Raw genomic sequence first — 17,288 nt, forward strand, 5'->3', positions numbered from 1 at the left:
CAAACAGACTTTCCTTGGCATGCCCAGATTAATGAATTTATTGATTGGTTTGGTCCAACCATATATACAGTCTGTAATAGACCCTCACAGAGTTTGTATCTGCTTTTGCGTGAAACAGATTGGAAAGTATCTCTTGCTTTGCAACATTGCGGATCAATTTATAGGAGGGAAAAGAATGTCTTTTCAGGCCCGTAGTTAGCCCACGGAACATCCAGAACATCAGACATTTGTTGTGTATCTTTCCAAGTAACTCCTACCATTTCAGAGTGTCCACTAACTTTTGAATTGGAGATGGCCGTAACAACTCAAAGATGTTTTTCTGAATTTTAATTTTGCTTCTGGCTCACAGATATCACCACAGTGACAACAATCCTGAGCAGAGTGGGTGCTATCGGCATTGCGTTGATGAGAACATTGAAAGGAGAAACCACTATTTGGATCTTGCAGGAATAGAAAACTATACATCGAAATTTGGACCAGGTAGTGTATTGATCTTTCAGACTTTTGTCCCAGTTCTGTCTTCAGCTACATGGACTGTATTGGGACCACTGAATTTAGAAAAAAGGAGTACAGTGTATGATTGGTCCATAGCTATTTACTAGAGATAGGCTTAGAGAGCAGTGTTCAGATCCAGTTTATTAGGTGCAAAACTAGGGTTAAGCTTCAGATGATGCTGGCTCCATGTGAGCAGGAACCAGAAAATAGTTGCTTTCAGATTTTCGGGTTCAATCCAGAACCAGTACCCCCAGATTCAAAGGGATTTGGATTGCAGTTTTGCCCTGCCTCTGTGTTTTACTCTACCAGATGCCATTGTTTTGATACAGTCTAGAGACTGATGTCCAAGAAGCAGAAATTTTCCAAACTGATTAAGTGCCGGGCTGGGTCATTGGTGGAGTGGCTCACGGTTAGTGTTCGGTGTGGGACAAAGGTATAGGGCCAAGGAACCAATTACCAAGAATCAGGCCAAGTTGGACCATAGGGAGATCAGAATCAATAGACAAACCAGAGAACAGTGATCAAGAATATAGGGAGGCCACTTGTCTAGTTATGAACTGAACAGTCTTTTTTTGGGGTGGCATATCCCCTACCATTTTCTCCCTTCAATGTAACCTTGCACATACCTTTGGGACCAGGGTGTCATGCACTTAGAGATAACACGCCCTCCCCTGATGTGATACATGTGAGGTCACATGGCAGAGGTGGGATCACACAAGTAGAGAATGACCTGTGCCATTCCCAGAAGTACTGGAAAGTTTGGAATTCTGTGAACTGGTGAGTGATCGTCCTACGCGAGTCAGGACACTAAGGGTATGTCTAGACTACATGGCTCTGTTGCCAGAGCCATGTAGATTGTTTACTAGACATACCCAAATGAAGCAGCGATTTAAATAATCGCCGCTTCATTTAAATTAAAATGGCTGCCGCACTGTGCCGATCAGCTGTTTGGCGGCACGGCGCACTAGTCTGGACGCTCCGCGGTCGACATCAAAGGCATTTGTCGACCTCCCCGGTAAACTTCATCCCATGAAGCATAATGGGGCAGTTGACAAATGCCTTTGATGTCGACCGCGGAGCATCCAGACCACCGCGCTCTGCCGCCAAACAGCTGATCGGCACAGTGCGGCAGCCATTTTAATTTAAATGAAGCAGCAATTATTTAAATCGCCGTTTCATTTCGGTATGTCTAGCAAACTAATCTACATGGCTCTGGCGACAGAGCCAGGAAGTCTAGACATACCCAAGGAGGTCAGGATACTAAGGCCAGAATACCATGGTAGGGTGAAGCCCAGATGTACAGACATCTTCCTGTTCTCTCCTCTGGCTTAAACAAGGACTGAAATCCAGTCAGGAGCCATGGCACTTGCCCAATCAGAGCATAGGGATGGGGCTTGGACCCTAGTTGAGTTTCCTAGACCTGTGACCCATCTGCTATCTGAGACCATGCTGTGTAGAGGATTGGAGTCTGATGACTCCTAACACCCACAGAGCCTGACAGTAAGGCCTTTTTGGGAAAAAAAAAGTCCTTTGATAGTATTTAATAATAGGACTGTGACAAGACCCTCATGTTCCTGCCTCCTTGTGCAGGTCAAACGTGTAGTTTATTCACAGTGTGGGTTCCCACCATCTTCATCTACTGTATATTTGAGAGAGTTTCTCTGTTCATAAGAACATAAGAACAGCTGTACTGGGTCAGACCAAAGGTCTGTCTAGCCCAGTAGCCTGTCTGCCGACAGTGGCCAGTACCAGGTGCCCCAGAGGGGGTGGACCGAAGACAATGATCACAAGCAATTTGTCTCCTGCCATCCTTCTCCAGCCTCTGACAAACAGAGGCCAGGGACACCATTTCTATCCCCTGGCTAATAGCCTTTTATGGACCTAACCTCCATGAAATTATCTAGCTTCTCTTTAAATAACTCCTCCTAAACGGTAAGAGCTAGGACCACCAAAGTTGGTAGGCAGCTTCGTCTTATCATAACTTAAAGCAAGATAAAGGTTTGGTTGTGCCAGGAAAATGGGATGTGCCTGGAATGGGATTATTTCTCATAAAACCATACAGAAAAGAGACAGAATTACCAGGCAGGTGAAAGGGGCTGGCTGAAAGCACACTGCTTCCCCAATCCAGGAGTGGCTGAAGCTTACCTCGTGTCCCTTTCCCCTGATTCATATGAAGACATTGCTTTCTTGAAAGGAAGCAAAGGGAAGGTGCACAGTTTGGTGCATTGCTCACTCTGGCTGTGGAGCACAGAGGGCAGATGAACCTGGACCTACCCCAGCCGAGGGAGGTGTGCCCCTCCTTGACTGTGACTGCTGGAGCTACAGTAGCCATGGAGAAGCAAAATGCAGGACAATGTAGCACTTTAAAGACTAACAAGATGGTTTATTAGATGATGAGCTTTCGTGTCTGGCCCACGAAAGCTCATCATCTAATAAACCATCTTGTTAGTCTTTAAAGTGCTACATTGTCCTGCATTTTGCTTCAGCTACCCCAGACTAACACGGCTACATTTCTATCACTAGCCATGGAGAGGCACTTTTCCCTTGGCCCCAAACTGCTGTGGTAAGACAGGGCCTTGGTAGTCTTCTGTCCCTGAGGCAGCCTGCAAATTGAACCCCTCATTCCCAGCCCAACCCAGAGCAATGATTCAAATGAAGCTTGCACGTTTTCATTTTATTTTCAAAAAAACCCAACACAAACATGAATTGAGTTAAGGATCTGAGCAAGCCTGCTAAATCTAGTACTATAAACAGCTCTGCTCCAATTGATCTAGGGAGTCCCTAGCTCCTGCACTAAGCATGGCAGGGTAATCTTTGTCCTCCCCCTGTTGCTTGTGTTCCCCTTTCTATTTCCTTCCTCTGCCTATTTGTAGACTCTGCCTAATGGCTTAATTAGCCTTCCAGCTCTCCTTCCCCTCCCCACAAACTTAGGCGCATCTCTGTTTAACCAGCTCCATTCTGCATTGTTTGACTGGGGCTGCCATGACGAGTGCTAGCTCAGCCGTTCTTGCCTAGCACTCTGACACAGGGACTTTTAACACTTTTTCTAAACAGCTATGGGTATAATTATGTTCTTTTCCCGAGGAAGATTCCACTCTGCTGATAAACTTAACCATGCCAAGTGCATGCTGCTAATTAAGATTTGAAATATTACATGAGCTTAAATGTGCTTAAATGGCAGCAAGGGAGGTTTAGATTGGATGTTAGGAAAAACTTCCTAACTGTCAGGGTGGTTAAACACTGGAATAAATTGCCAAGAGAGGTTGTGAAATCTCCATCACTGAAGATATTTAAGAGCAGCTTGGTTAGCCATCTATCACGAATGATCTAGATGGTCCTGCGATGAGGGCAGGGGACTGGACTTGACCTTCCGAGGTCCCTTCCAGTTCTAGTATTCTGTGAGTGACTAATTCTGTTCTTTTCTAGGATCACCTCCAGCAGCCCCGAAGTATGACCCACCAAACAGAGTTGTGAATCAGACGAGATCCCGCTCTCATGAACCTGAAACCTTCCATGCCCATTATAGGAAATCTCAAGTGGTGGACCCCAGCCACATCAATTTGGCTGATGCCTCATATGCCAAGATTGCAGAATTACAACAAAGGCTGCGCAATCAGGACTCAAACAAGCACTTTGTAAGGTCTCCCAAGGTCCAGAGCAAAAACGTAGCCTCTGTTCACCCTGGAAGGGCAGTAAGGAATAAACCTCTTCAAGGGGCATCCATGCCGATGGCTTCCCCCACTGCACGGATGGGCCAGAATCTTCCTTACCTCCCCATGCAGTCCCAGCAGGCTCACAAGAAACACAAGCAAAGGGCAAAGGAGAATCATCAAATGTGTAAAACCTTCCATTCTCCAGGGACAGTTATGGAGAAAGAGCATGTCAGAGACCTGCCCACTGTTATTTTGTATGAAGGCCAAGTTGGACAAATGATCCAGAGACATGAACACCATCACCACCACGAGCATCACCACCACTATCATCACTTCTACCAGACATAAGACAGGTCCCATCTAACACCCTCCAGATATCCCCCATATGAAGGAAACGCCTTCCTGTGACTTCAGACTAAGGCATTAGTATGATTAATATTGTTACTCCATTAATATTCAGCTATCATATATTTTAGAAATTATATGAAACCATTGAAACTTACACTATTTATATGTTGTGAAACTGCATAGCTTACTTAACAACTTGTTGATTATTTGGATTTAAGCGGCTTGTAAAACAGCCATAGTTTTTGAGCTGTGATTTAATGCAGGTCATCAACGCACTTCCTTTACAAGTACTTCCTTCATTGTATTAGAAAAAGATACTTCAATCAACATTGCAGATATCTAGCTTACCCATCTGCCATATGTCGGCTTCTTGCACTCAAGCCTTTTTATCAGGGGAGCAATGTTCGAAGGTTTGGACTCCAGAAATACTTAGAATAACAGAAAATACAAACAGCTGCTACCTCTAGTATTATTCAAATTTTATTTTCTTTTTATTGATTGTAATGCGCTATGAGGGGATTTTAATATACTGCATTCATGTAGCCTGTTTGTTGTACTTTCACATCTTTTTAAGCTATCTTAATAATTACAAGGAAATACTAGCTATATTTGTCAACAGAGCTATATTTTACAACTTACACTTTTTTCCCCTTCAGGTTTCTTTACTGGCTCAAGTACAGGCTGTTAGATATTGGGTAGTATTTAAATATAGCTCCCTTTTATTTACTTTCCATTCTTTGCTTGGAGACCATCTGAGAGCAAAAACAAGAGGTGGATGTAAAATGAGGTTTTTCAAAACCATCACTAAACCTTAATGTTTGTGCCATTAACTAACATTCATTGGTTTTGTTATGTTTTGAATCCACAAGTCTTTGTTTTGAGAAAGAATTAGAGGAAAGTATGCTTTCTCACTTTAAATGTTGGCGCATATATATACATATACGCGCTCTCTCTCTCTCTCTCTCTGTCTCTCAGGTACATATTCTTGTGTTTTAGAAATCTGTGGTTTGAATATTAACATTTTTTTCTTACAACAGCAACTTTTTGGGAATGTTATAAAACACATGCCCATGGCATTTTCTTGGGTGCCTGTAATTTGTGTTTCCCCAGGACCTATAGTTTCAATCTGCTCCTTTTTTTAAAGACAATTCAACATGTAAAGAACACTGCTCACAGTCATTCTGGCCTCTACCACTCTTTTTATGTCAAAGGGCTTCCATTCCACAAAGTAAAATGAGGCAAGACCTATGAGACCATTATTGGCTGCTGAGACATTTAAAGGTCAAATACAAATGGGGAAAAGTGTGATTGAAAAAGTCAGTAAATCCGAGTTTTGCTTTCTGAAAGGCTCAGATCTGTAGTACGTTTGTACAGTGCAGGCAAAAGTGACTACATAGCAAATGCTCTATTGCTTTTAGAACTAAAAAGTAGAGTTCTGATCACATAAAAATGTAATGTTCTATCAGACATACTTTTGGTTTTAGTTTCTTTTAATTATTTGTGTTTTTTTGTCTACAGTGTATCATGTGAAATGTTATTATCCCACATTTTTTAAGAGTCCTTTATGACTAGGTCATGTTTGGTTGCAACTACAGTCTTGATCAGTTCAAGATGGGAAATTTCCCTACTGCTGAGCATTAAAACTTTTAGAAGGCTACTGTCCTATAGAAGGACATAGAGATATCAACATTTACAGAAAACAAAGATGAAAGCCTTGCCTTCTTGTGGAGTTGGAGATGAATCACTGCTTGTTGGTTATTAATTCCATCTCATGTCTCCCAAATTCAGCAGTTGTTTAGGCTTATTGTCCCTTTTAAAAACCTGGTTTATTTTCATTTCTTTTTTAGATGTTGACCTTGTGTTCTGTTAAATCTAGCAAAATGTTTTAAAGTGTGTTTGATCTGTGTGACAACTATACTGTTCTGTTTATTTTTTAAATTCCTAAGTCCAAAAATATTTATATGCAGAATTTTCTGTATTGAAAATATGAAAAGGCCACAAATTTGGTTAGTTACCACTGAGTTGTTCTAGTCTAAGCCTATGTTGCTGCTTGTGTATCTTTCTTTTTCAATGTATATATAATATGGACTGCAAAAAAAGACATTTATATGTCTCGTAGAAGGAATAAGCTTATTTATATTATAGTGTTAACGAAGTCTGATGTATTCAAGTGACTTATGTTTTACTGCATGCAAACACACAAGTGTACATTCCATCTGAAAAGGGATGCCATGTTATCTGTTCCTGAGGTGTAAGTGATGCTGTTCTCTTTTTAGCAGAGTATTTACCAGCATTCTGCAATATTAACAAAAGGAAAATAATTGATTTTTTTTTGAAAATTCACAGGTGGCCAAAAAATTTGAAACCTAGAATAATTCAGTATGTTTCATTGGGGGGAGGAGCTTGGGAGAGGGAGGAATGTAGGATGGACAATAATTGTTCTAAAGCCCAAAGATATTTTGCCAGAAAAGATAACAGCAGTTCTAACAAACTCGCATCTAATTTAAACGTGTCCAAAGTTAATACAATGCAAGTGGGTTCCTATAAAAGGAAATCACAATTGACCATAAGCTACAACTTTTAACTTGATTTATTTTTTGATATCCAAAAGACCTTGCTTGTATTCAGTGAAGTACAAATTAATTTTAATAACATGGCATCCTCACACTAACAAACTTGCACCAGCCACGTATAAACATACAGTAGTTAAATACTGTGTTGCATTTGTGTTACGTGCATTAAGTGTGAATAATTGATCATGTAGCACAGTTTTTTTCACAGAACCCTAAGTTTCCGTATCTTTTAAAAATGTTTGCTTTTCAGTATTTTGTATAGTAAATATAGATGGTTTTGACTAAATGCTTTATTTATTTAATAGCAAAAACTGTGCCAAGAGAAACTCCTGTTAATTAAAGTTTTACTAGTTCAGAAAATAACTTTCTGGTTTTCTTGTTGTGGATTTCAGTGGCATATTGTATGCCCAAAAATATGTAGGGACAAAATATTAGAAAGATCAAGGCACAAAATAAGATCAGAGACAGAGAAAGGTTAACAAGAAACCATTCTACATATGTGCTAGAAGAAAGAGGAAGACCAAGCACAGAGTAGGACTGTTACTTAATTGGGGGGAGAGGTTGAAAAATAATAGAAAATGTAGAAACGGCAGAAGTGCTTAATGACGTCTCTGTTTCGGTTTTCACCAAGAAGGTTGGTGGTGTTTGGATGTCTAGCATAGTGAATGCCAGGGAAAATGAGGTAGGATCAGAGATTAAAATAGGAAAAAGAAAAAGTTAAAAATTACTTAGACAAATTAGATGTCTTCAATTCACTAGGACTTGATGAAATGCATCCTAAAATACTCAAGAAGATGACTGAGGAGATATCTGAGCCATTAGCAACTATCTTTGAAAAGTCATGGAAGACAGGAATGATTCCAACACACAAGAAAAAAGGTAAATATAGTGCCAACCTGTAAACAAGGAAATAAGGACAAACTGGAAAATACAGACGAGTCAGCTTACCTTCTGTACCCAGAAAGATAATGGGGCAAATAATTAAGCAACCATTTGTAAGCAGCTGGAAGATAATAAGGTGATAAGTAAAGTCAGCATGGATTTGTCAAGAACAAATTGTGTCAAACCAACTTGATAGCTTTCTTTGACTTGGTAACAAGCCTTTTGAATGGGAGAAAGTGGTAGATATATCTTGACTTCAATAAAGCTTTTGATACTGTCTGATTATTTGCTCCATGACCTTCTAAACAAACTAGGGAAATGCAACCTAGATGGAGCGACTGGGTACAAAACTGGCTGGGAAATCATTCTCAGAGAACAGTTAGTTATAAATGGTTCACAGTCAAGCTGGAAGGGCATAACAAGTGGGATCCTGCAGGAATCAGTTTTGGGACTTATTCTGTTTATTATCTTCATCAGTGATTTAGATAATAGCACAGAGAGTTCACTTACAAAGTTTGTGGATGGCATCAAACTGGGAGAATTGCAAGTGCTGTGGAGGACAGGATTGTAGTTCAAAATAATCTGGGCAAACTGGAAAAATGGTCTGAGGTAAATAGGATGACATTCAAGAAGGACAAATGCAAAGTACTCTACCTAGGAAGGAAAATCAGCGGCATGTTATACAAAATGGCAAATAACTACTTAGGAAGGAATACAGCAGAAAGAGATCTAGGGTCATAGTGGACCACAGGTTGTATATGTGTCAACAGTGTAACACTGTTGCAAAAAAAGCAAACCTTATTCTGGGATGCATTAATAGGACTGTCGTAAGTAAGACATGGGAAGTTATTTTTCCACTGTGCTCTGTGCTGAGGCCTCAAGGTTTGCTTAGTCTGGAGAAGGTGGCTGAGAGGGGACTTGAGCACATGTATATAAAAGGCTGTTAAAAGGAAAAGGGAGTAAAGTTATTCTCCTTCACCTAAAGATAGGACAAGAAGCAATGGGTTTAAATTGCAGCAGGGAAGGTTTATTTTGGACATTAGGAAAAACTTCCTAACTGTCAGGGTGGTTACGAACTGGAATAAATTTCCTAGGGAGGTTGTGGAATCTCCATCATTGAAGGTATTTAAGAGATATTTAAAACTATTTCACTAGGAGGGTGGTGAAGCACTGGAATGGGTTACTTAGGGAAGTAGTGGAGTCTCCATCCCTAGAAGTGTTTAAGTCTCCGTTTGACAAAGCCCTGGCTGGGTTGATTTAATTGGGATTGGACCTGCCTTGGGCAGGGGGCTGGACTTGATGGCCTTCTAAGGTCTCTTCCAGCTCTATGGTTCTATGATCCTAAGAGCAGATTAGATAAACATCTGTCAAAAATGGTCTAGATAATGCTTAGTCCTGCCATGAGTGCCGGGGACTGGACAAGCTGACATCTCAAGGTCGTTCCCAGTGCTATGATTTTATTACTGCGATTGCTTCCAGTGACTAGAAATCAGGGAATTACACTGATGTAAGGGGCCCCATTACAGTTAATGGGACTAGGATTGAGCAATAGAGAAAGGAGGGTACAAGCTTATATTTAGCCTCAAAATTCTTATCTTCTACAAATTTCAGGCATGCAAATTCTAAAAGCAGAGCAGCTCAAAGCTGTTATCACTGTAGCAGCTCGATACAAAGCAAAAATACAGCAAGTCCCATCTTGGCCCATTGAACACCTTTTGATTTTGATTTGATTTCATGCCAAGAGTATGGGATTAGAATCTCCACCAAATCTCCACATTTTTTTCAGTACCTACTTTTCTACTTGCTGCTTTTGATGGCTTTGGAAGCAGGTACTAATTTTAAGCCATGCTCATAATTTTATTAAGAACAATAATAGTGCTTAGTTTTTCATCAGAGGTTCTCAAAATGCTTTGCCAACAAGCCTCACAACATCTAAACATCGCTGTCACGAAGACCAAATTATTCACTCAGATCTTGGTGTACAGCTCTCACTCACAAAGTGGATCTTTTAGGGACTAAAAAGAACAAGAAGTTATATAATCTTTGACCTCTGCTAAAGCCTTGCAATCTTAATGATCACTAGTGAAGGATACAGAAGGACATTCATAGAAAAGATTCTAAACAAGACCAAAAGTATTTTTGGTCCCTTTAAGAAATATCCATTGCTGGAAATTAAATATTGTATGCTTCATAGTGGATATTCAGAGAATAGGGTGATGAGTTTGACAAATTTACGTTGACGCAGCTAATTCTTTTATTCAAGGGCTTGTCTATTGCCATGCACACACAGTAAGGGCATGTCTACACAGCAGCTGTGTATTTTGAGCACTGACGTTATTTCGAAATAGCCAAGTGTGAGTCTACACAGCAAGCTGTTATTTCAAAATAATGTCGAGCGGGAAGACCTATTATTCTGATTCCTGTAACCCTCATTTCACGAGGAGTAAGTGAAGTCTTCCTTCAGCTTCCTGCTGTGTAGGCAGCACCAAAAGACGAGTTAAGCTATTTCAACTTCAGCTATGCAATTGATGTAGCTGAAGTTGCGTAGATTAATTTTACTTTTGCCTTGCTGTGTACACATGCCCTAAATCCCTTGTCATCTATGTGCAATGCACATCACTGGTTTATTGAGAACCATATTTCATCCACTGTTTAAAATGAATGGGGAAAGTGCCACCATTATGGCTTTGTCTACACTGGGGAAAATGAATTGTCAGAAAACATGTTAACTAATATGCAATTAAACATGATTTAGCCCATAGTGTAGAAGACACGTGCAGTCATCAAAAATGTGCTAGTTGGTCGTGATTAACCCCAAAAGGGGTTTCTAGATCAAAAATGATATTTTTGTGCCTACACTAGACGCTAATTCATATTTAACATCTTCATGTTAGCAACACAGTCCAATGTAATATTCCAAAATAGACATGGCCAGGAATTTCTCATGGATATAGGGCCCTTTCCGGTTATACACTAATTGCAAGTAAAACTGACCACTTCCTTATGGGGAGGAGTGGGTCTTTAGATGAACCCAAACCAGTTATAAAATCCCTTACATAAGAACAACTTAGAGAAAAAATAAATTTATTTTCTGGGAGTAGATTTCCCAGATTCTGCCTCTATCTACTCAACACCCAGTCTTGATTTATCAGGTAATGTTTGCTTTTTCTCTGTAGAATTTAACTGCTGATGAACAATTTTGACTCAGAAAGGGTATCTGTGTATCTCTGCTTTATATATCTGGTTTAGATGGTCTAAGAATGGGAGCAAAAATTTTAAACTGGACATAAGATAAGGGGAGTAAGTTAAATTGTATCTTATGTCCTTTGTATTATGGTTATTGAATATGGATAATGATCTTGTCAATCATCTAATATTTTATATTACCAACTCATTCATTTCTACTGAACGAAATAATGGTGATTATTTATAGTACATATTTTCCTTTATTTGTCTTAGATCAGAAAGATTTATGGGATATTTGGATGGATTATTGTGCAGGGCCAGGAAGAGAGATTGGAAAGCAGTGCATAGAGAAATTTTAGCGAGAACAAGAGCAGAAATTAACCAGAGGGGGAAAAGAGATAGAAGGAAAGTATGGCATTCTTATTGAACGCTGTGTGTTATAATGCAGAGATCGACAACCTTTTCAAACTAAAGAGCCAAATTGCATCAAAATTCAGAACAAGTGGTCAAAAAAGAGCCCTATAAGAATGCCCATTTGTATGACTGAAAATATACAGCTTAATATTATTGATAATTGACATGATGATTAATAATAGCATAAAGGAAACCTACTCACAGACTTTATTTAATGGGACTTCTACTACTGCATCTTTTCACATATTTGTTTGGAGACATATCATAACTGGTCAGATTCAGGTTCATGCACACATTCAAGCTCCATGAGTAATTACGCTTTTTTTAAATTTTGAATTTTTCATTTTAATTTAAAAAGTTGCATGTATTTTGGGAATGACCAAAGATCCGTATTTGGTTCCATCCTGAGCCATATTTGGCTTGAGAGCCATAGGCTGCTGACCCCTGTAATGTGTATGGCTCATAGTCATGATAATACATAAGTTTTACGTGAAAATGTTCATCAGTTGTTCTCAAAGCACTTTGCAAAAATACAATATTGCCACCCTCAATTTACAGGAGGAGAAACTGAGGCATGGAGCATAGTAGGGACATGTGCAGATTCACCCAGCTGGCTAATGGGAGAGCAGAAAATTGAACTGATGTCTTTTGAGTCTCAAACCAGTACCCAATCCACATGGGATTTTTAGCAGAGGATTTGTTTCAGCAAGGCTGCGTCTAGACTGGCATGATTTTGCGCAAAAGCAGCCGCCTGTCTACACTGGCCACGAGTATTTGCACAAGAACACTGACTTTGTAATGTACAAAATCAGTGGTTCTTGCGCAAATACTCCGACGCTTCCGCTCAGGGATAAGCCTTCTTGCACAAGAGTGCCAGCGTAGACAGCCACGTTAATTTCTTGCGCAAGAAAGCCCGATGGCTAAAATGGCCAACGGAGCTTTCTTGTGCAAGAGAGCGTCTACACTGGCACGGATGCTTTTGCGCAAAAGCAAATCTTCTGCGCAAAGGCACATGCCAATATAGACGCTCTCTTGCGCAAATACGTTTAACAGAAAAACTTTTCTGTTAAAAGTATTTATGCAAAATCATGTCAATCTAGACGCAGCCCAAGTCTTTTGCAATCTTAGAATTTAAGAACAGCCCTACTGGGTCAAACCAAATTCCAGCTAGCCCAGTATCCTGTTTTCTGACAGTGGCCATTCCATGTACCCAGAGGTATTGAACAAAACAGGTAATCAAGTGATCTATCTCATTACCCATTCCTAGCCCTGACAAACAGAGGCTAGAGACACCGTCTCTGCTCATCTTAGCTAATTGAACTGCCTTAGTGGACCTATCTTCTATCTGAACAGCAGGTCTAGTTCCTGGCAGACTCCTTACAAATATGTGAATGATCATTTCAAAAAGAGGAGCAGGACATAGATACCTATGTCCTGATATTCTAAAGGGATGAGTATTGGCCACTCCCATTGCAGTAGGAGCTCTAGGGCATGTTTACAGTAGGAAATTATTTCAAAATAACTTATTCTGAAATAATAACTCTAGAAAGAACTATTTCAAAATAGTGTGTCCACACTACAGGGAAGCCTCAAAATTAATCGGAGGCAGGCTTCCTTAATGTGGACATGTTACCTTGACTTGGAGCCCCAGGAAGCACTGGGGAGTAATTACTTTGACTCTGGGGAGTAGCTGTTTTGAAATAGGAGCCGTAAAGCATCCATACTACCTCTATTGAAATAACTATTTCAAAATAAGTGTCATTCCTTGTGGAAAGCAGGAGTAGAGATTTCAAAATAACCAGTCCCTTATTTTGAAATAACGGGGTTGGTAGTGTGGATGCTCCACTTGTTTCGGAATAACTCCTTAGTCTAGATATCAAGTATCAGAGGGGTAGCCGTGTTAGTCTGAATCTGCAAAAGCGGCGAGGAGTCCTGTGGCACCTGATAGACTAACTGAAGTGTAGGAGCATAAGCTTTCGTGGGCAAAGACCATGAAAGCTTATGCTCCTACACTTCAGTTAGTCTATCAGGTGCCACCGGACTCCTCGCCACTTTAGTCTAGATGAGGGCCTGGTGTGTTCAGCACTTCTGGAAATCAGGCCATTTCCGAGCATATTTATAACAGCTGTATTATAGGAAATATCAGATCTGATCTGTAGCCTATCTTTGCTGGTGCCCTGTGTTGGCTAGTAGTAAGTGCCAGATATTTAAAAACAAACCAACAAAACCCAATGCAGTGGGATTTGAATAACTCAAACAAGCATTAGTATGATAGTGTCAGACATGCTGCTAATTTGATGCTTTTGTGACATTGTGTAACATGCTTGTAAAGGGTGTTTTGTATCATTTTTCTAGTGTGTAGTCCACATAGAAGCAAATAGCTACTACTAGTGCTAGCTACTAGATCTGCTCCTTTGTGCTGTGGTGATGAGTCATTGATTCAAATCCGGCTAACTACTGAGGAGGGGGTTGCTGTTGCATGCCACTCTTCCCTCCCCCCCCTTTTTTTTAAAGTGTGCCACTGCAACTGGTAACTCTCTCTTGTACTAATTTATGCTACATGTTTGCTAAGCTTGTTTTTTGGTTAACACAATTTAAAAGTCTAATAAAACTTTGGAGATTCAAACATATGTTGGAACCTGTATTTTCTCTGCCCATGTCCGTGTCTTGTGAAAGGCTGGATTTTCCATGGTCCTTTCACTGATCTCAGTAAAGTGACTTTAGAGTGGGTGGTTATAGGTCCCCATTTGCTTGTCTACAAGGTTGGGCTGTCGTTGATAGACATATCAAGTGCCACTTGAACTTGTTAACAGCCAGGACTTGTAATGCAAGTTCAACAAAGATAAATGGTAAAATGTTACAGTGATTAGTTCTAAAGCAGGGATAGTCAATAGTCCGACTGTGGGTCAAATCCAAACCACAAGAATCTTTTTATTTACTTACTAGAAGATTTACCCAGCATTGCTTAGGTCCTTAACTCACATAAATACTTTTTGTTTTTCTTCATGTAAATCATTGTTGTGGGGTGGGGCTGGGGATGAGGGGCTCAGTATGTAGGAAGAGAGGACAATTCCAGCCCTCTGTCACTGCAGCAGCTTGGGGCAGGTGAAAGTACCTGTCCATGGTTGCAGAGAGGGGTGCATGTCCCCTGGTTGGGGGAAGGCCAGACACACAGACAAACACTATGCAATATATAGGAGACAGCTGCTCCTTTTTCTACCCCTGCTCTGGGCCCAATGGGGTTATAGCTGTCCCAGTCCCCATCTCTGGTCCCTTGCTGCCCCCATACAGCCATTCTACATTAAACTGTCCCTCCCATCACACTGCTCCCTTTCCATTTTATGAGAAAGTTGAATTACATACACATCCCATTGTCCCGGCACAACCAAACCCTTGCCTTGCTTTAAGATATAAGATGAAGCTGCCTACCAAATTTGGTGGTCCTAGCTCTTACCCTTTAGGAGGAGTTCTTGAGCAAACAGACTCACAGATGGACAAGTGCCCATTTCTAAAATATATAGTAAGATTGTTGTTTTTGCATTTTCTCTGGAGTCTAGACCTTGGTTTGACCTTGACCAGTGTTCCCTCTAAACTGCAGGGCAGCACAGCTTCACTGATGATGAATCAGCCCTGCCCAGTCAGAGGCTGGGGGTCCTTGCGGGGAGTTGACTCACTGGGTAGGGCTGATTCATCACCTGCGAAGCTGTGCTGTCCCACAGCTTAGAGGGAATACTCACCTTGAAAACAAATAAACAGGACTATGTAGCACTTAAAAGACTAACAAGATGGTTTATTAGGTGATGAGCTTTCGTGGGCCAGACCCACTTCCTCAGATCAAATAGTGGAAAGGATACAATCAAAAAAATGAACACACATGAAAAGGACAAATCAAATTTCAGAACAGAAGAGGAATGAGTGGGGGAGGTAAATGTCTGTGAGCTAATGATATTAGAGGTGATAATTGGGGAAGCTATCTTTGTAATGGGTAAGGTAATTAGTGTCTTTGTTAAGACCTAGGTGTAAAGTGTCAAATTTAAGCATGATGACAGTTCAGAGGATTCTCTTTCAAGTCTGGTGTTAAAAGGTCTTTGAAGCAGGATGCAGGTAATCAAGTCGTTGAGACAATGCCCTTTCTGGTGGAAATGGCAAGAAACTGTTTTTTCTTTGTGATCCTGTCTAATATCTGTTTCGTGGGCATTGATTCTTTGGCGAAGTGTCTGAGACGTTTGTCCAAAGTACATAGCAGACGGACACTTTCGGCACATGATAGCATACATTATTTCTGGATGCACAGGAATATGTGTTCTTGATCTTCTAACTCAATTGGTTAGGTCCAATAATGGTATCAACAGAGTGAATATGTGGACAAAGCTGGCAGCGGGGTTTGTTGCAAGGGAAAGTTCTAGGGTTGGTATTAGTGTGGTATGTCCTGTGGTTGTTGGTAAGAATCATCTTGAGGTTAGGTGGTTGCCTATAGATAGCGTCCCCAATTATCACCTCTAATATCATTAGCTCACAGACATTTACCTCCCCCCCTCATCCCCCTTCTGTTCTGAAATTTGATTTGTCCTTTTCATATGTGTTCATTTTTTTATTGTATTCTTTGGTATATGCCAATTTTCTTCCACTATTTGATCTGAGGAAGTGGGTCTGGCCCACGAAAGCTCATCACCTAATAAACCATCTTGTTAGTCTTTTAAAGTGCTGCATAGTCCTGTTTTTTTGTTTCAGCTACACCAGACTAACACGGCTACATTTCTGTCACTTGACAACAAATAATTGATTAACCCTGCAAAAGTAAGAGGGGTGTTGACCTGTGTTGATATGTCCACGTAGATCTCAGTCTTGGTATGAGTGAGACTCATGCATATCAGAGTGGAATCTTTTGATCAGCTACAGTCATTTGACTGTGCCTGTGCTTTGTGCCCCCTGCCTCTCACCTGTAGACATATAGCACAGGGCAATGACAATGGACGCCGCTGATCTAAAGATTCTGCTTCGTGCACAGACTGGCTTTGTGCGCAATATGGCTGGGATCCACATAGACCCATTATCTTGAGGAACCACAAATACAGTAAGTTAAGTAATAGTGTTTTTTTTCTTTAAATGAGGCAATCAGCTCAACTACTTCTTTGAATGCCACAGTGCTGTGTTTCTGTGAATGTTTGCAGTGTGGAAACAAAAGAAATGCCTCTCACTTAATGAAGGATTAGAGCCCAAACTGTGCTTCCATCCCTCTAGCTGGTGAAAAGGAAACATTTAGAAAGATGTTGTCACTATGAAAGGAATTTGAGCAAGACAGTTTTGGTATTGACTCTCTTCTGTGCCCTTTCATGGATTTAAAATCCACTTATCTGAAAGTGCGCAGTTACGTTTAGTCCTTTTTTCATCATTTAAATGCATCTGCTTGATCTAGAGAAATAAAAGCAATTTAAAAAATTAGAGATTTTGTTTTTATATGTGCTGCCAAGTTTGATACTGCAAAGTAACTGCTGAATTGGCACAAGCAGTTTGAGAGAGCCAGCAGATTTAGGAAGGAAGAAGATAAACCTTATTATGTTTCTTTGCCAAAGGAGAAAAGAAACGATATTGACTTAAATGTGGGAAATTTAAAAGGGGCCATATGTTCTCACTTTGTGCTTTGTTTCTAATAGATAGACAGAAATCTTTGAAGTGTGGATTGGCACAGTAGGGTGCATGCTTCTGTAGAGAAAAGATGCTAAATGGGGAGGATGTG

General features: G+C 40.5%; 1 protein-coding gene across 2 annotated transcripts in view; it reads left to right on the top strand.

Annotated features, from left to right (window-relative positions):
- Positions 1 to 14,536, top strand: part of NKD1 (NKD inhibitor of Wnt signaling pathway 1) — a 192,377-nt gene extending 177,841 nt beyond the window's left edge. Inside the window, exons 8-9 of one of the 2 annotated variants that reach the window (XM_006121141.4) lie at positions 350 to 480; positions 3,922 to 14,536. In XM_006121141.4, coding sequence (XP_006121203.1) covers positions 350 to 480; positions 3,922 to 4,496 — 706 coding nt within the window. In that variant the 3' untranslated portion in view covers positions 4,497 to 14,536. The remainder of the gene's footprint in view (positions 1 to 349; positions 481 to 3,921) is intronic. The other variant, XM_006121139.4, reaches the window with a different exon arrangement.
- The last annotated feature ends 2,752 nt before the right edge of the window (positions 14,537 to 17,288 follow it).

This window comes from Pelodiscus sinensis, chromosome 12 (genome assembly GCF_049634645.1).
Source record: "Pelodiscus sinensis isolate JC-2024 chromosome 12, ASM4963464v1, whole genome shotgun sequence".
NCBI classification, from domain to species: Eukaryota; Metazoa; Chordata; order Testudines; family Trionychidae; genus Pelodiscus; species Pelodiscus sinensis.